At 41.7% G+C, this 19,409-nt stretch overlaps 2 protein-coding genes across 2 annotated transcripts in view; both read right to left on the bottom strand.

The window, feature by feature from the left end:
* Nucleotides 1–200: 200 nt before the first annotated feature.
* Nucleotides 201–15,342, bottom strand: mybpha (myosin binding protein Ha; the record flags this gene model as incomplete). The annotated part of the gene is made up of 13 exons (XM_079226838.1): nucleotides 201–505; nucleotides 2,848–2,908; nucleotides 3,124–3,310; nucleotides 6,268–6,404; nucleotides 7,311–7,470; nucleotides 8,128–8,267; nucleotides 8,673–8,865; nucleotides 8,962–9,050; nucleotides 12,186–12,353; nucleotides 12,800–12,934; nucleotides 13,535–13,600; nucleotides 13,854–13,907; nucleotides 15,072–15,342. The coding sequence occupies 12 exons, from the start codon at nucleotides 15,340–15,342 to the stop codon at nucleotides 2,868–2,870; spliced, it is 1,641 nt and encodes a 546-aa protein (XP_079082964.1). The 3' UTR covers nucleotides 201–505; nucleotides 2,848–2,867.
* A 338-nt stretch (nucleotides 15,343–15,680) lies between these two features.
* nav1a (neuron navigator 1a) overlaps nucleotides 15,681–19,409 on the bottom strand; it is a 73,551-nt gene continuing 69,822 nt past the window's right edge. The window contains exons 29-31 of the mRNA XM_079226777.1: nucleotides 19,241–19,359; nucleotides 18,854–19,042; nucleotides 15,681–18,124 (exon numbers count right to left, since the gene is read on the bottom strand). Coding sequence (XP_079082903.1) covers nucleotides 18,029–18,124; nucleotides 18,854–19,042; nucleotides 19,241–19,359 — 404 coding nt within the window. The 3' untranslated portion in view covers nucleotides 15,681–18,028. The remainder of the gene's footprint in view (nucleotides 18,125–18,853; nucleotides 19,043–19,240; nucleotides 19,360–19,409) is intronic.

The raw sequence follows: 19,409 nt of genomic DNA, 5'->3' as shown, positions 1-19,409 counted from the left end.
AGTGACACAATATCACCTAAAACTCCAAGATAAGAGGACTTCCCTTTAAAAGTTTTTCCACTGATCTAAACCTAACCTAAAATGTAATCTATCCTGAAACTATGTGTAGAAATGTTTAAAATGTGTGTAAAAATACACATAATACGTAATAAAATACAATTTCTTTATTAAACATCCATACAGTCAAAGCCATAGCATGTCCAAGGCTCCACTGTTTTATTGAGTAGTACATATATACACTGTAACAAACAGCATACAGACACAGACAGAAAGGAAACATTGTAAATATATCCTTACATACATGTCACCAGCATAAATAACATACAGCATTGGACAAGCTGGGATAGGTTGGGAGGCGTGGGTCTTCCCTGCATACTGGGAGGAGTGGGTGAGTCGGGATGGAAATCGATATGGAGATGTTGGTATGTTGTTCCTTCCCTTTCTTCATTATGTACACACTGCTGCACAGACTGCAATTATTCTTTCTCTCTCCTCTTCAAACACTCTGGACAAGATAATAGAGACACACAGAAAGGGTTAGAAGGATTCCACACACACACACACACACACACACACACACACACACACACACACACACACACACACACACACACACACACACACACACACATTTTCATGACTTTTGGGGACTTTTCCTTTACTTACTTAATTTCGATTTTGAGAATCACTTCAGCCAAGAATATGCTGAGAGAGAGTGTGTATGGATTAGTTTTTTTATTTGCGTGTGTGACAGATAGAGAGATCCACTGTGTATATTCCACTGTTTATTTTCCATCAAAGTATATCTGGCACGGTTTCTGCCCTCTTAGCCAACTCTCCATTCCACTCAACACCTGTTGACTTGTGGTAATGTGAGGACTTTGGCTTAGTGTCAAATCATCTGGAGTAACATCACTGTGTCTGATGGGACAGCATCCCAAAACTCACAAGCATGATTACATCATCTATACGGCGCAGTTTACACTTGGCATGAATATGAATCTTTGGTAATGTGATCACAAGTGGACTGCTGTAAATACAGGTGTGAATGCATCTGAGCACATCGGCGATGCAGTGAGATGGGATCACTTGAGCCACGCTGGGGGGTTTGCTCAGGCAGGCATGTGACCCCATTTGCTGTATAGTGTGAAAACACACTTGTCCTTGAGCGTACTGAAGGTCCGATTTTGTGTGTGCCTGTAGCATAACAACTGCATCCAAACAACTAAGATGACACATGTAGGCCCTATATTCAAGGTAAAGGGGATATTTCACTCACAAAATGACCATGGTCACTATATCATCACTATATCACTTGTTTTTCTTGCATACCTCCTCGGCAAAAGGAGAATAAAAAAATAAAATAAAAAGTCTTGATGAATTGAAGTAAATAGGGGCCACCGTTCAACAGCTGCAAAACTATCAAAACATCTGTATAAAAACTCACACACAACTTGTACAGAATAATCACATTTTCATTTAAATGAGTTTGTAAACAAATGTTTGAATATAGCTTTGGTGCTGTTAGACACGGGCCACAACACTTGAAGAGTTCCAAAGGTGAGTAATTGGTGAAGCATTCATTTAAGTACAAAATGACCCAACAATCTGTTTTGTCCACCTGAGGACAAAAACTTAAAGGGGAACATATGGTCATATTTAGGTTCACACTTGTATTTTGGGTTTACATTCTTTAAAAGGTGCATAATACAAGATTGGGAGCATTTCGATTGCCTCTTAACGGCTCTCAACATACGGTGCCAACAGCGTTAACAGTACAAACTATAGTGAACGTGCTAACAGAGCGAGCAGTGTTTATCTGAGGAGAACCTGAGGATGGGTGCTATGCTTCTGCAACGTCATTAAACTCCACCGTTTTAGTGAAGTGTAGGTCGACACAGATTCTCGTCAAGACCTACGTATGCTAAGAAGGTGGTCAGTAAGTGGTTGAAAAACAAGATTAAGAGACGGATATATATGAGAGACCTGAAATCTAAAACAGGTATTAAATAATCTACCGTAATTGCCCCCTTGCTCACATGTTTTGAATGTACAGCAGGGATGAAAGAGATCGTGTTTCATAGTGCCGCAAAAAGAAGCGGTGGTATGTCTTTCACAGCAAGATAAAACCATTATCATTCACAACCTTCAACTAGTCTTTACATCCATTTACCAACAACATATTAAGTCATCTGTCTCATCATTCTTCTCCGCTTAAATCTCTTTGTCCCCTTTTTCTAAATCTTGCCCCCTTCTCTCGTCACTGCACTCTTTTTTTAAATGCTTTAATGAGTCTTCCCTTGTCAGCAGTTGAAATTACACTGTGAGTAAATCCTCCCGGCTTTCCGTGAAAGGCTACACCACTTGGGCCTTTGAAAAGCTTATATGAAAGTGCCAATGCCCAAACTCAAATGCGTCTGCCTCATAGTGAGGGTATAAATAGAAACATTAACGCCATAAAAACAGCAAATTTGGTATTTCTATTTGACTGACATTAATCTTCGCCACATTACCACATCCAAAAACAGGGATGGGGAGGGAGCAGAAGAGAGTTACACAGATGAGAAGGCAAGAGGAGGGCAAGAAGGAAGGACAACTTATTATTATATTGGTTTGATCTTAAGAACACTGCAATGCATGGCTGGTCAGCTGGCATAAGAGTACTATCAGTGTGCCAATCTGTATCTCAAACAACTGTGTCAGTATCTCATACATGTGTCAAAGCATTAATGAACAGTGCTAGTGTTAGTAGCAACACATTAAAGAATATTTAGTTTGAGACAATGGAGAAAGAGATATATACGATCTCAGGCTGTCTGCAGCAGTGGATATGTCTCTGTTTCTTACCTCTAGAGTTGGGTTTTGGTTTATTTGCCCTTCACCTTGTCACCCTCTGGAAGAATGACCTCTGTCAGCAGAGGAACATACAGTTTAAATGTGTTTTTTAATGGAATACATTTCTGGTACATTATTAGTTTAAATGTGTAGACATGGAAACTGGAATCATTAACTGGGACCAATGTAAATGATTAGTTTTACATTTTGGTTAATGCACTTATTTGTTTTATTGCTGAGAGTAAAAAAAAACCTTTCCTGTCTGTTAGATCAATATCAAATACGTACGTTTGACCTCCAACTTGCAGAAGACCACTGCCTCTCCCTTCTTGTTCTTGGCTCTGCAGGTGTACACACCGCCATCGAAGGGGCAGGGCTTACGGATCTCGAGGGAGCAAATGCCCTGAGTCGAGTTCTGACGATACTTGGGGTCGTTTCCAATGATCACCTGATTCTTCAACCACTCGATCTTAGGCTGAGAGGTGAAGGGAGACATTTATAAATTAGTTTACCTCAAATATACCTTTCCTGTTTTGTCAAAGTGCCAAATCCAACTCCTAAACAATCCTCCCCGTACATGCTGATGTTATGAAAATATATCATCAGCTGTGCAGATTTTTAAAACATCAGCAGTGATATACAGTGAACTTTTGATTTTTAGAGTCACTTTCCAGTGCAACTGTGTACAATATTACATGGCACAGGTAATGAGAATTGCATCAAGTATATAATTTAAGTATTACATTCAGCAATTTACTAAACAAACACAAAACATGTTTTTTAAAAGCTCTATGCTCTGACTAATGATGTCATTAAACAGTTTTAGCTTCTGGCATTTCACTTCCTTCCATTTAAGATGTGGATTCTAAAGTGATATCCTTTTACCATCACAACATTGACTTTCAGTCGTTCCTGTTTTACATTGGACATACAGATGACTTGTCCTCCTGTGAGCTCAGACTGTGCATGCTGAGCGTGACAGTTGCGTAGAATGGGAGTAATACAAGTCTCCTCAGGTATGTGCTGCATTGGGCTTCAGTGACACTGTCCCTGCATGGATTTCCTAATGGTCCGGCTTCAAGCAAGGTGACTCTGGTTATTGGATTTCAGCTCAGCTGAGACATTTCAGAAGGGTTTGTACAAAACTTCCTCACCAATGTATGACACATATTTAGTTCTTCGTTGCTGCTCACAACGAGTCTTCTAAATAAATCGTTCTTCTATTTTAGACGGTCAAACATTTTGTATATAGGTTATTCTCTGATGAAGAGCCACATTCATATTAATTTAACTGACTTCTGTACAATTACTTTCCAAGTGTTATATCTGTATGCAAGCACCAGGATGTGTGGATGCAGGGTTTAACATCTAAAAGGATTTGATTTAACACTTTTTCTGCTAGTGTTGTTTATCTTGGTAGACCTGCAGGTTTTAAATGAGTTGGTATATCACTCTAAAATATATGATCAAATGACATCATAATTTTGATTGGTGCATCAATGCATGCAACTGGGAATCAGTCTGCAAAGGCATGAGGTTTTATGGGAAACATATTTTGATGTAATTAATTTTTAGCCCAGCTAGTGGTATTTTTCTATGGGTGGTAATGTTGGACAGTTTTGTCTGTCCAACACGTTGGTCAAGACTGAAACATCTTAACAATCTTTGGTGACAAATCTTCATGTTCCCCAGGCTAAAGAAAATACCAGGTCTGACCACTGCTGTCTACACCATTCACCTTTCCTGCTCCTAATATTTCATCTTCCCTTCTCTCTTTCCCGTCCCATCACAATTCTGTCTTTGGGCATCCGTGAGGATGTCACAAGGCTAACTCAGTCACACTGATAACTTTGCTGCGGTCGGGACAGCTGGCAAATATAGTATCCTCTGTGTGACAGCCTCATCTCCACTTAGCCATGACAGGACAGCAGACTATACTTCTTATCATTGTCTCTTCTTTGTCTTCTCTACTTATCTCTCTAGTCTCTCTAACAGCTACCCATGTAGTCTCTGCCACTGTATGTGACAGCTCTTTATCCGACACAGCAGGACAACTTATCACACTAAAGGCTTTTCTGCTGGACCTCACTCAGCAGTCCTTAATGACTCTGGACTCTAAGCCAGAGCCCATAAACACACACTTGCTCCCACACAAATGCCCAGTGTGAACTATTTTAATTTATAGAATGTCTAGAGAGAGAGAGAGAGAGAGAGAGAGAGAGAGAGAGAGAAAGAGAGAGAGAGAGAGAGAGAGAGAGAGAGGGGAAGAACATGCACGACAGGGTGATAGAGACAGAGAGTTTGAGAGATAAATTAAACTAAAATGTTTTTTTTAGAAGTGGTGGTATATAAGGAGCTACAATTAAGAGTGTGTAAATGGTCACATAGGGGGTTGACAGCAGTTTCATATATATATATATATATATATATATATATATATATATAAACACACATTCACAGAATGTCTTGCTGTCTGTGGTTCCCTACAGACGATCAGTGTTTGCACACAGCTTCTACGACTCAGTTGCCTGCTGGACAGGCATTTAAGACTCAATTAGACATTGTGGGTCTTCTCCACTTAGCTGCCTGTGATAAGCAAGCGTTTCACCCCATAAACATACACTAGACAGTTCGGGGAAATGTATTATATCTACTGGTACCAGTCTCTCTTCACTAGAGTCCTTGTGTTTGCTGCAGTCTACATTAGTTCCTGTTCGATTTGTCTCCAATACACTGGCATGTGCAGACTGTTCAGCCACTGCTGTCCTTGCTGAGTGGTCAAGGGCAGCTAGGACACATAATCAGCTGCATTTCCACCATGGCCTGCCACCTAAGCTGTCTGCGACAGCCAGACAACTGTAAAGATATGTTTAACCAGAGCAGCAGTGAGAGACATACTGAAACTTCACATAGAAATTCCAGTGCAAGCCCTGCCCCACTTCAACAGTGAATGTTTATAGCAGGGACATTATTACCTCATTTGAAGCAGTGTATCACACCCTCAAATGATTTATCGAGGGTCCCTCGGCAAAACAAAAGTGTGTATATATAGAATAACAAATGTATCGCAACATTCAGCTTCCCACAATGTAGCAGATATCTGCTACATTACACTGCTATCCCCAGCCCTTCCTATGTTAAGTGAGCATGTGGTCAAAAAGCTAGCTGTTAGCATTAGCTATAAATTAGGCATAATAGGGACACTATTGTGATCCTGGACACAATACACCAAAAGGATGTACTAGAGGTCGTGGAAACACAAGCACAAACTGCACATTTACCTGCAAAGGTGAAGTAATGGTGATGGGCTCGACACATGAAACTATATAATGATCCTTAGGCTTCTATGATAAGTGCAGGGTGTGTATGAACAGTTATAAAGTTATATATTTTATTATTATTATATAAAGTGTATAGTTAAGAGTGTCTGACCTTGGGGCTTCCACGGACAGAGCACAGCAGCTTGGTGGTGTATCCCACAGTGGTAGCACGGTTAATGAGTGGTGTTGTGAACCTGGGTGCCTCGCTGTAGTCATGCTCCGGGTACTCGGGAGGCTTGTAGGCGATACCTGTGGACACATGGAACAAGATCGCATTAAGCACTTCTTCTTCCAATACCCGTCTCAACTGTCCTGTGCGGTCAATATTGTTATATAAGTACATTTTGTCTGAATGTGAAAGTATGTTACCTTTTCTTTTTGACCGTATTACTTTCACTAAAATGTTAAAAGCTTTGGTCAAAGTTTACAGAAAAAGATCTTTCACCACTTAATTGCTTTCTGTTGGGAATTCTTAGTATTTTCTGAATACAATCTACTCCTTCACTTCCCCTTTCCCATGCTGTCAAAATCACTTTCATTCAGAAGCACTATATCTGGCAAGTCATCTTTTGTTAATTTTAGTCACATTGGATGGAGTGAGGCTGGACTTCATAAAGTGGGTGACGTTTAAATACGGGGACACCGGCACACAGAAGAAGTGACAACAGAGTAGTTGTGTCAAGAATGAAAGAGGGCAGAGCGAGAAGGTCAAACCCAGCAGACTCTTTTACTGGCCAATTACAATGTGAAGTGATTCAACACCCCCCCCCCCCCCCCCCCCAACCCCTCCCCCTCACCACACACCAAATGCAGGTAGGTAGGCACAGGTAAACACACACACATACACAGGCACACAAAGAGCAACATTTGCTCTGCCGTCTATCTTAATATTGTCAGAGCCTCTTTTCTAAATTATTTTGAAGTAGTATTTTGACTAGCCGAGAGAGCTACCCACTTAAGATTGAAGCAGTGCCAAAGCCATTTCCACTCCTCAAGCCTTCGCTTTATAAACACACATTCAAGACTCTCATACACTTCATGCAGCTCATTAAAGTATAAGTAGTATACACTTGTAGCGCAGCACTCGCCATAAACTCTCCATCATAATTAACACATTGACCTCAGAGTAATTAAGGAATGAATCAATGAGGTCACCTGTCTTCTGGATGGTGGCCACCCCCTTGGTGACAGCACTCATCTCACTGATGCCCACTTGGTTCTCAGCAAACACTCTGAAGGAGTACGCGTTGCCCATGATGAGATCTGTGATGGTGGTAGATAGCCTGTGGCAGTGTTCCAGCACCGAGAACCATTGCTGAGGGGGGACACACCAGATGGATATAAAACTATATTGGGATGTGCCCCCATCGAATTGGTCACTATCAATCAACCCATCATTCACTTGATATCTTCAGGTTGGAAGTTAGATAATGGTTGGGATGTGCACAATATGTATTGCCATTTTGAGTGACTTTTAACACCACTAATAAATAAATACAATATAAAAAAATGTCTCAGAAGCTATACCATAGACATGAGAAACATGAGATCCCAAGAGGAAACTGCAAGACCTGTGCTTGGTCAGCATGCATGAACTTTTGTTTCCAATTTTCAGATGTCAGTCGATGTTGCTTAGAGTAACTACAACATAAAGAGTGTATGAAAACCCTGCAAATCACTCCTGCACTCTATCAAAGCTAATTAAATGATGTAAATACGGCCAACACATTCAGTGAATGAAAAAATACAGTTACAATGGGGAATATAATCAACAGGCCAAATCTGTTTGGCTCGTGTTGTGGTGGCACCATACCCATAAATGAGACAAAATCAGACACTGAACTATACATCAAAACATACGACATCTAAGGCGTGACTCCCGTTAACCTCTTGCATTGAGTGTGAATCCGGTTATGTCTGCAACTTCCCACAGTCTGACAATGTGATAGGACCTGCTATACATCTGTCATACCCCGGTTTTCCTGTCGGCCTTCTGGATGGTGTATCCAGTGATCTCTGTGTTGCCGTTATCCTTGGGAGGGGTCCATTCCAGAGCAGCACTGAAGCCCCAGGTGTCCACCAGCTTCACATTGGCAGGACTGCCAGGCCGGTCTGAGGAAACACATTACTGTAACTATTTATAAAGGACTAAAATCCTAACCAGTGTTTTTTTTCTAACAGCATAAAAGGTCTCTACTCATCAAAAGTGAACCATATATTTGTATGCTAATACCTCTAACATGAGGCCACACATTTTAACAGCAGCAGCTGACAGCAGTCGCAGGTCATCATTGTTAGGAGGTGTGATGTATGTCGCCTATTACTATTTGAATTTCTGCTCGAGCAAGTCACGAGGCTCAGAACCAACAAGCCAACTGCGCAACCAGCTGAGCAGATTCAACAGATACGTCTGAAATAAGTCCACATTGACACCTCTCACACGCACATGTGCATCCAAGTGTGTCGTTTGTGTGCAAAATCAAGCACGTTGATACTAAAAGGGAAGTGTTCCCTCACCCACAATCTGAAGCATGATGGTGGATTTGTCCTCAAAGCTGCCCACTTTGACGGTAATCTCATAAACACCAGAGTCCTCCCTCTGAGAGTGGCGGATAAATATGATGGTGTCCTTGTCACTGTTCCTGATGTTGACCTTTGAGTCCACAGGCTGCCCGTCCTTAAGCCAGGTCACCACAGGTTTGGGCTTTCCCTGAGGAGTTGCAAAAAGAGAGACAAGGAGAAGTCTTTATGTGCCAACTGCACTATCATTCATTGACTTTACAGATCGCGTATATGTGCAGCTTACAAGAAAGGGGATGACCAGATTGATCTGCTCTCCAACCTGCTTGACATAGCAGGATTTGAGATGGCGGGGAATGCGAACCCTGGGACGCTCTGAAAAACAAGAAATAAAGTCAGCCATGTTTATCTATCATCTGTTCTGGCTATTTTTTATATATTGACATAACCTGGACATAAATCCCCCACTTGACAACATTTGCTAACATTACCAGCCAGTAGTGTTCAAATTGTGTACAGGCTTCCTGTTCATATCTTAAAAGTGGGCCATGTCGGCTCAAAAGGACATGTCAACAAGACCAAAATAGACCGGCCCCAGAAAAACTGACAAGAGAGCATGACTTAAGGAGCCAAAATTAACTGCAAGAATTAGTTGATCGATCAACAGAAAATGAATCTGCAATTAATTATTTTTTTTTATTCAAGAAAGAATGCCGCACATACTTGGATTTCAGCTTTTAAAATGATTTTCTCTGCCATATAATTATATATAAAATATCTTCTTGATCCCAAAAAACAAGCACAATGAAGACATCACTGTAGGCTCTGAGAAAGGCTCTAAACAATTCATTGGTAATCAAAATCTGATTAAAAATAATAATTGCTTGTAATTAAATGTTATTAGCATTACATTATAGTACTTACACAAAGACAAACACATGTATAAAGTAAAACATACAAAATAATCAACACTCCAGTAAGGATTCACCATCTGTGTGGTTATCAAAGTTAAAAATAAATCCATGTCACAATCTTATTTACGATTATGAGTAATTATACATAGGAACTCTAGCTACAGAAAGAGGAAAAGAACAGTATCTGGGCAGAGAGGCAAAAGAGGAAGACCCTGCATCCAGCAGTTCTTAAAATAGCTTTGGTGGTGAGACACTAGGATAAACACCAACATGTGTTCCCTCCTGTAATGCACAAAGAAGCAGCAGGAAGTTGTCACCACTTTTTAACTAATTAGACTGGTCAAACATCATATGTAGGAACCATGAAGTGCCACAGATTGGAAACGGAACACACCCGAATAAATAGTGATAACTGCTGCTCGAGCTGTGGATAAAAGGATATGGATGAAATTGCAGCGCAGTTGGGACTTGAGTCATTTAATTCACCGCTATGTTGGATAGCCGGGCGCTAAATATCAGGAACAGCATCCCTTGCATGTTTCTGCATAAGCAGCAAATGTCTGAAAAGCTCTTTGGGCTTACAGGATACATCAAACCCGCTGCCCTCCATCAGCTCTCTCTCCCCTTGCAGCAGCCTCTGCTTCTCCTTCTCCACTCAAAATGTCCTCTCATTTAACTCCCCACCGTCCTTCTGTACATCGTTTTGCGTCGCTTGTAACCAGGTTTCTTGCTCAGTGTGTCTCATCCTCTTTGTCCTTACATTTGTCATATCATTGCTGCAGCGGCTGAGATATGGCCCCTGGAACCAAGCATGCCCATGAGGATCAGGTCTGCCTCCAGAATTGGCTCAAACAGTAATCCCTGCTAATCAGCACCATTCCCAGCAATGCCCCAAGTGGTGCTGGCATGACAGCATCCAGCAGCCAGCAAGTCCTCCTGCAAACAGTTTATAATCTGTCTTTGTCTCTGGATAAAGAGTCTTTGTGGGGGGCTTTCAGCATATCCAGGACAGTGTGTCTTTATCAGAAGCTTGGATGTAGATGGGTGACTGGACAGGACAGCGTGTGACTGACACACAGCTGCATTTACCCCTCAACAAGCCACCCAGAATCCATCAATTAGGCTCATGTGTCACTCCCCTCAGTTGACCAGCAGTTCTTGTAGCATGACTACATTTCTCCACTTACTTGTTTCCTGTTTGTTTGCTGCAGTCTGAACCCCGAGCAGGAAATACACTCAGAGACATTTAAGCTGTCCTTCTGAAAGTGGATAACTGGGACATGTCATCTCAGGTCCGCACTACGTCAATGTGACTCGGTGTGAGCGCTGATGGAAACAGCTTCAGAAACGAAACCAACGTCAGTTTAACGGAGCAAAGAAAAGGTTGATAGTGTCACTTTGGTAATTTAGGGGTATTTTTAAGCCATTTGCTGCACTTTTTAACATAAACCAGTGTAAGAGGAATAGTGGCTAATATTTCTAATTACATACAAGTGACTTTGAAGTGAATTTGAAATAGGCATAATGAAGACATGTTATATTATGGAGTGTTTATTTATTGCAAGACATTAAGTGATACCTGTTCCAGACGACAGGACAGCTAGAGGGCCACTGCCATAAATTCAAGTGAGAAAGTGACAGTGAGGTCAAACTGACAGGGTTGAAGTCAGTAAAAAATATGGCTGCCAGATGGCTCATTAGCTAAACGTTTTCCTTTGCCTGACTCAGTCTTCCATTAAATCATCTTGAAGACGGAGGCAGCAGAAGCCATTTTAGTGCCAGACAGTTAACCACTGCAGTACCCAAAGTTTGGTCCTGAATACTAGGAGAGTAAAGCTTTGGGATGAGTGATTCTGCAGTTGAACATTTTAATTGTAAATGAATGTGCAACCTGTCGTAAAAAAAGTACAGGTGATGGTTCAGACTGTTGTCCATCAGTCAGAGCTTAAACTAAGCATATATGTATATTGGTATTATACATATTGGTTTCCATGTTCACTTAACCTTTCCTAATGTTTTTGTCATGCGCGCTTGTTAGCTTTACATCTCGTTTAGTCCTTTAGGGCATTACCGGCAAAAAACAAGGTTAATTTCATGAAAAGGAAAATGTTCTGTGAAGAAATCTGCGAGTGCTTCACCTTCTTATTTGAAGGACTGATGATGTGTGGACAAGTGTGAGTATGATTTACAGCTAATGAAATGTCTTGTCTGCACCTGTAAGATTTATGTGCATACTTCTGTGCAGTCCATCTTAGCTGCCTGGCAGTTAATGCCTCCTCCTCCCTGCTTGCAACATGAGCATTTTTCGGATAGGTCATAAGTTACAGAACCACAACCAGCGAGCTCCTGATAAAGGGGTTGGAGACAATACATTTTATAAGTTGCCCTTACATTGGGAGAAAAAACTCTTTTGCTGCAACATTTTGTTTAGACTTTAAGAATTTTGAGTTAATTTTGCAGAGAAATGGACATGTTGCACCCTTTTGTTACACTCATGTACAGCCGTACAGATAGAACATGGGTTACAATTGCTGCTTGGGCTGTTTGGCATTCCCCTTATAATTGGTCAGTTTGTGAAATATTGGCTTCTACTCACCACCAATTTCCTGGATGAGCACAGGCTCAGCAAGTGTTCCAGGTTCACTGCGGCCACCACAGTTTACAGCCACCACGCGCACATGCAGCAGGTCACAGGCTGTGAGATTCTTGATGCAGAAGAGATTAGTTGGGGTCAGCTCCTCTTGAGCCACAACCCAGTCTGTTGCTGCAGGGAACACAGTTTTTATATGAATAAAGTACGGCACTTTCAGTGCAGTTTTAACTTTGAATAATACATAATGTCATAATAGCTTGTCAGGCTGCAACATATTTCCTTTCGTACACATTCCTCCCGTAACCTTTCAAAACCTCGATTTTGAAAGTGTAAAACATCCTTTAATGGGACATGTTATGAGGTGTACCTCCTGTCAACAGGTTTACAAACAACCTGCCCATAAGGAGCACACTTTGGCCTGATGAAACCTCAGAAGGCATGCTGTCATCTGAGCAAACGAGCGCTTCTAAAAGTGGTGTGAGGAGATCCAGCACAGTGACAGCCGGTGAAATGCTGCCTGCCGTATACGGCCTGGACACAGCAAGAGACCATCTGGCCTCTGACTCTTTGGGGACAGGTGCAGCCTCACATACATACGCACACATACACAGACTTACTTCCATCCTTGCAGTACTCAATGGTGTATCCGTCCAGGCCGGAGTCTCCGATGGTCTCCGGCGTGTTCCATTTAATGGTGAGGCTGGAATCTGTCACATCATCCACAGATAGGTGCAGAGGAGCGCTGGTGGGGACTGAAGGAGGTTCAAACAGTGCAAGTGTGAAGTTTGTGGACAGTAAGAGGAGCTGAAATTAATCTGACAAAATGTCTTCATAGCCTTCATTTTACAGCAGGACTGAAACCTCTGATTATTTTCATTATCAATTAATCTGCAGATTATTGTCTCGATTAAACAATTAATCATTTAGGACATTTTCAAATGTCTTGTTTTGTCCAAAACATTTTCAAATTACAAAACAATCTACACAATTAGCAAGATGGAACAAATATGTTGGACATTTTTCCTTGAAAAAATGACAAAATGACAGTTAACCTATTGTCAAAATAGTTGCAGATTATTATCTTGGACGATTGAAAACATAAAAAAATATTTTCAGGTAAAAGGTTATAATTCTGCACAACCACTTCCATAATGAGTCAACTGCAACAATTAGTTGATTAATTGATTGACATAAAATTATGTGCAACTATTTTAATATCTAAATAAATATCAAATATTTGCTACTTCCTGCTTCTAAAAAAAGTGAGGACGTGATACTAAAAGGGAAGTGTTCCCTCATAACCCTAGATTGAGTATTGCAAGTCCAAGCGAACAGCAGAGTGTATGTGTTACCTGCAGGAGGTGGGGGCGTGGAGGCCTTTGGCGGCTCTTCAACGACAGCAGCTTCTGCTGGAGCAGCTAGCGTCAAACAAGCAGGAGGTAAATGTTTAGATAAAATATAATCGGAGCATCTTTTCTGTAAAGGGACATTTCAACCTGCTAAATCATTTCACTGGAAAATATATAAAAATATGGAAGAGGTTCAAAGTTTTGTTAAGAATTCACTAGTCGTCACATCTGGGGAAGCATGATTTTAAATAAAGCAGTCATCATTGTTTGTATTTTGTGGTTGAGTAGTAATGTTTTTGTCTCTGTGGTGGTTTATGTTTACCGTCTGTGGGAGCATCTGCAGCAGGAGCGGCCGCATCGTCTTCAGCAGCAGAAGCTAGTGTTAGAATGCCATTAGGAAAGCCAATTAGTGACTTACACTATGACATTATTCACACTGGGATTCAATCACTTTCAAGCTAATTTGATCATGATACACTCATAAAGATATACTGAAGCAAGCAGCAGAACGGAGAAGGGGGAACAAAACATTCAATATTCACAGTGACAAGAAGGGATTTAGGAAGGGAAACCTCATGGGGTGATTCAAAAGACAAAGATCTCAACGATGAACATACAAACAATTAGTAAACACAACGGACACACACACACACACATCATGCATGCATTACAGCTTGTGTGTGTGGAACGCATGTGTTTACACTCAGTAGGAGTCGCGGCTCCCTTGGTGGCTGTGGCATCAGCTGAAGTTAGGGTTTACATGTTGAGGTTGGCCGGCAAAAACAATACCAGTCACTTGACTACATCCAGTCCCATGCATTTTGTGCTGCTTCTCACAAGAACTGTTCCTGCAGGGACAGCAGGGATTTCAAAAATCACTAAACATACTGAAATGACATGTATTAGATGTTTGATATTTGTTGTGAAGTGAAGAGATCTACAGTAGATCCAGGAAAAATAGGGAATAAAATGCATTTCACTAAATAACCACCAATAACCAGCAGCGAGAGTCCACACACTGTTGTATCAACATCAGAGGATATTAAAGCTCCACCGTAAATGAAAGCTACATTTCAACAAGCAACAGTTTTGGTTTAAGAGTGATGAGGTGGACATAATGCTGCATCAGCCTTCTGGTTGAGGCTGGTGTCTCCTTTGCTGCACGTGCAGTGTGTTGGAGTCAGCAGACCAGAGACTAGGCCAAAACCTTTGTTTGGAGGAGTAGTCACCCTGTGTGTGCACTGTGCACTCAATACGTTTAGCAATTTCCAGTCAAACTAAGTAGCTTTGTCGATGTTAATAACAGGTGACAGGTGTTTGATGCTTAGCCTACTGTTTATTTGAATTAGTTTGAGCTCGGTACAAAACGTGCTTCTAAAATCAAGTAACGTTTAATTAAGGGCAGAATCAAGTAAATTGTGACTCCAAGTCCAAGCTGTTCATGCTCGAGCTGAGATTAGTAAACTTGGCGTAACAGTTAGCGCTTCATGTCATGACCGGGAGAGACTTTCTCGGTTATCGTCTTTAGTCCCCAGGGTACCTGGGGTGCCTCCTTCAGCAGCGGGGATGTCCTCTGCTGGGGCTGCGGGAGCTGCGTCCTCAGCCGGAGCAGCTTCCGCAGGTGCAGCCTCCGCAGGTGCAGCCTCCGCAGGTGCAGCCTCCGCAGGCGCAGCCTCCGCAGGTGCAGCCTCTACGGGTGCCGCTTCAGGCTTCGGGGCGGGCGCGGGCGAAGGCGCCTTCTTGGCCGCAGGCGCCTTCTTGGCCGTCTGCTTGACTAGGGACTTCTTGATGGGCGCAGGTTTGCTCGGCATTGTGCTATTAGACGGCCAGTCCTCTGGATAAAAGAGCCAGGAGGGATCTTAAGAAATATATATAGCGTGAGGGTTGCTGGGCTTGGAGACAACTCCACCCATGCCCTGACTTTAACACCCTCCCTATTTCAGCCACATTCTCATCCATGTTAGGACTACCTGTGACATACGCAGGCAGGACACCCCGTGCTTGTTAACATAACATTTTGCGATGGCACAAACCACCACATCCAAATAAAATGTTCATAGAGCCTCATCGGTTGTCATATACAGGACTATTAGCGCCCCCTCGTGGATAACTGAATGTAAACACAGTCAAGACAGGTAGTGATGTGAAGAATGGCATGACTTTATTGTGTCCATTGCTCAATGTTTGACATATGGGGTTTGATGTGTTTATAGAGACATGCCATACAACCATTATTAGGCTCCCTTTTAAGCCAAGTGCGCCTTCCCGCTGGAGGAAGACAATAAAACCACCAAGGACGCCCGTTTTCTGCATACAGGGGCCTCTTCTTATTTTAGATCTCTACACATTTTAGTGATTGTTGTCGCAGATGCACTGACTATTTACAGTGTTTACAATAGTGATGTCATGTACAAAAGAGAGAGGAACCTTTACAAATATTTGCATAATAAAAACAAAGATCTGCTCTTAATAAAAACAATGTGAAAAGAGGAAGATATCCAGTTAATAAAAATCCCTCCCATCGTATGGTTAAGTGTGGTAGGTCCAATAAAACAAAACTTTGGGAACACAGCAGGGATACATGCATCTACATTACAAATCCAGGCTAATATCTGTTTTCACTCTGCTTCCAACACTCAGGCAACTCCACAACGATGTCAAGTCTTTCACACTTACATTTAAAATGGTGTCAAATCGCACACAGGCAGCCCAGCCATGACACACCGTTTTATCTATTGCAGAGTTAACTGGCAAACATAACATCTTAGGGAACAGCTTATCACCATGAATACCAGCCAAAGGTCAAAATTGATAACCCACTTTCTACCTAAATCTGGGCATCAAGATGATGACATTAAAGTGACATCAGAGTAGGGGAGAGAAAGTGATGACGTTTCCTCTAGTCGAGGCCCCCGTGTGGTAGATTAAAGCAGCTCAAAAGCAGCTTCAGGCCAATTGTGTTTCAGGCACAGATAGACTTAGGCAGCGTGTCTCTGCTTTCCACCAGAAAGCACCCTGTTTGGACAGGAGAGGAACATCTGGACAGAATATGGCAGTCTGAGGTACTTCAGGGTAAAGGTTTCCTCCAGCTTTTTTTGCTTTATTCCAATTCCTTGCTTTAGGACAGTCAAGATGTAAGCAATGAATACTCTCTGTTATCTAGTACGCTGACATATATTATGTGCAAACAAATGAGAGGAATAGGAGGAACCCACAAAACAAATGAACCTTTCTTATCCCCCAGCTCTTACTCTTAGAGTACTCAAAGCAATGTGTGAGAAGGAGCAAGTGCAACAAGGAAGGAAAATGCTTTTTTGTACAGATTATTATCACTTAACGGCAGTTTTTTTTACTGATGTTTTTCACAAGAAGTGTTTCCTGCTGCTGTCGATAATGGCATAGGTATACATAGGTGATAGCTGCTTTATACAGATGATCGCTGAAGATGACTCAGTATAAAATCCTACAAAATCAAGATTTTCAAAGCTGTATCCTCATCTATCACAAGAGAATTTTGTGTTTTGAAACTGGTATCTAAATAGAGAATATACGCAAGCATAGCCTGAAATGTTAGTCCGTCTGGGCCGATTAAATAAACAAGCAGTTCTTTCTGTCTGTTCAGTATGTTGAGTCAACGTCAGTTTCTCTGGAAAGTCCATCGATTAAGACATTTTCTTTATAGACCAACCCTAAAACTGATTCATTGATTTCCATTCATTATGCACCCATGCATGCTAATCTTACAGCTTTGTTGTTCTGATATTCAAGTCATGAATGACACAATGGCTGAACTGAAGAGAAGAAAAACATTCAAGGCCATTTTTATAGCTCTGTTGTAAAGTGTGTGTTATGCTCTACTGAGCACCTTCGATAAGTCAGAACACCAGGAGAATACTGAGGCAGATGCTGCCATCTAAAGGAATTACTAATGAACTGCATGATTTCCAAAACCTCCTCAAATCCAATTACCACAAGTAGAAAATAAAGTGCATTTTTGGCTGTCGTCAAGGGATAAACCTACTTTTGAGGGATTCAGAGTTACATCTGAGGTAAATTTCTTTATGAAATGAAGCACCAATAGTTTGTGGTGAAAGTCGTGGCAGCCAACAAGGAATAAAAAGGAAAACAATGGCCGTTGATCAATGGGATTATAGGTAATATGTTGCATCATACTATTCCGGTTACCATGCACTTGCAGATTTAACAACAACCCATCTGGAACAAATTGAGGACAGAGAAGAAACAATTCAACTTCCTTCCCTGACATGATCATCACAGCTGCCTATGAAAGCAGTTTAATTGTCTTTCTGATAGCAGAGCAAACCCTTGCTCCATAATCACTCTTCCTATAGATCCTTTACCTTTAGCTTTGTAGCTGCTCACTGAGCACACAGTTAAATTAATTATTGAGTCTTTAAAGTCTCATTGGGACTGCACCTGCTGTGTCAGTCTTAATAAAGAGTTCATAGTTCCATCGATTGACTGACAGTCTTATTCTCAGAGTGTAGACTGCAGAGTGGGATCCAGACATCCTTCCCGCTCTGGAGACTCTATGTAATTGGCCGACTCCTGGAGCTTCAGCAGCATTGCCATCTGTGTAGCAGGAAAAGACGGAGAGAAAGATTAACGGACATGTTTTTTTTTACAGGGTTAGATATGGCTCGGCATATATGAACTATTTCTTGAAATGTATTTTAAGCCTTGTGGCAACTAAGGAGCTTAACTCGACAAATATGTCTATGATTATTAAGATAATTGTTGGGCTTGTAAAATGTGAAAATAGTGAACTGCCCTCATCATTTTCAAGAGCCCAAGGGGACATCGTCAAATGTGTTGTGTGGTCCAAACAAGGATCCCCAACAACAAGAAAAGGGGTAAATCTTCACATGCGAGTGTCTGTTACCTGTCACTGTTTAGTGGAGTATTAATGACACCTGTTGCAAATAACTGCAAGGGGCAATGCATTTTTCATCTCTGCAATTTTTCAACCTAGCAGGGTTATTAGGATTGCCAATGAGCCCAGCCACAGTTCATCTGTTTTGCATTATGTGGTGCTAAAGAAGATCTGATGCATTATTATTATTTTGACGCATGATGAGTGTTATTGTGTAAAAAAAAAAGACATTTAATGGGTCGCTTTTAATAAAATTTTATCTGTGCAAAACCTTAGTGGAGTACTTCCCAAAAATATAAAAATATTTCCCAATATCCTACTGTGTTGGTAGACTGATTAACTGACATCTGACTCATACTTGCATGCCTATCACGCATCCTCTCTGCCCCAAACTAGTGTCCCATCTCAAAAGAAACCTTCACTCTTACCAGTGGATCTGACTCCAGTGTGCTGGGAGGAGGTGTATCTTTGGGGGGCTTCTTCTCCTCATTGAGTGGACCTATGCTGGGGGGAGGTAGGTGAAAGAGCCTGGACTGGTCCTGCTGTGCGTTGGGCCATGGGAGAGTCCCCCTCACCCACTCCACTGGATCCTCCCATACTGCTTTCTGACCGTGGACCTGAGAGAAAATATAGACAAAGAGGTAATGGAATGAATGTCTTGTTGTTGTTAGCACTAATGTCACACTATAGTGGATATCTGTGTGAGTGTGAGAGTGAGTGTGTGCGAGTGTGTGTGTGTGTGTGTGTGTGTGTGTGTGTGTGTGTGTGTGTGTGTGTGTGTGTGTGTGTGTGTGTGTGTGTGTGTGTGCTCTCACCTTAATGCCGTCTTTGGATCCCTCCTGCAGGTACGGTATGATGGAGTGGTTCCACAGATCAATGAACCACTGCCTGAACTCTGCCACTGATACTGGGCAGGACAGGAAGAAGCAGGGACCTGAAAGGAGGGAAAATGTCATGTTCATTGATCTCTTGTTCCCGATCCAA

The sequence above is a fragment of the Taurulus bubalis genome (genome assembly GCF_910589615.1).
Source record: "Taurulus bubalis genome assembly, chromosome: 11".
NCBI lineage: Eukaryota > Metazoa > Chordata > Actinopteri > Perciformes > Cottidae > Taurulus > Taurulus bubalis.
The sequence above is the reverse complement of the archived record's forward strand: the minus strand, read 5'-3'. Positions and strand labels throughout refer to the sequence as shown.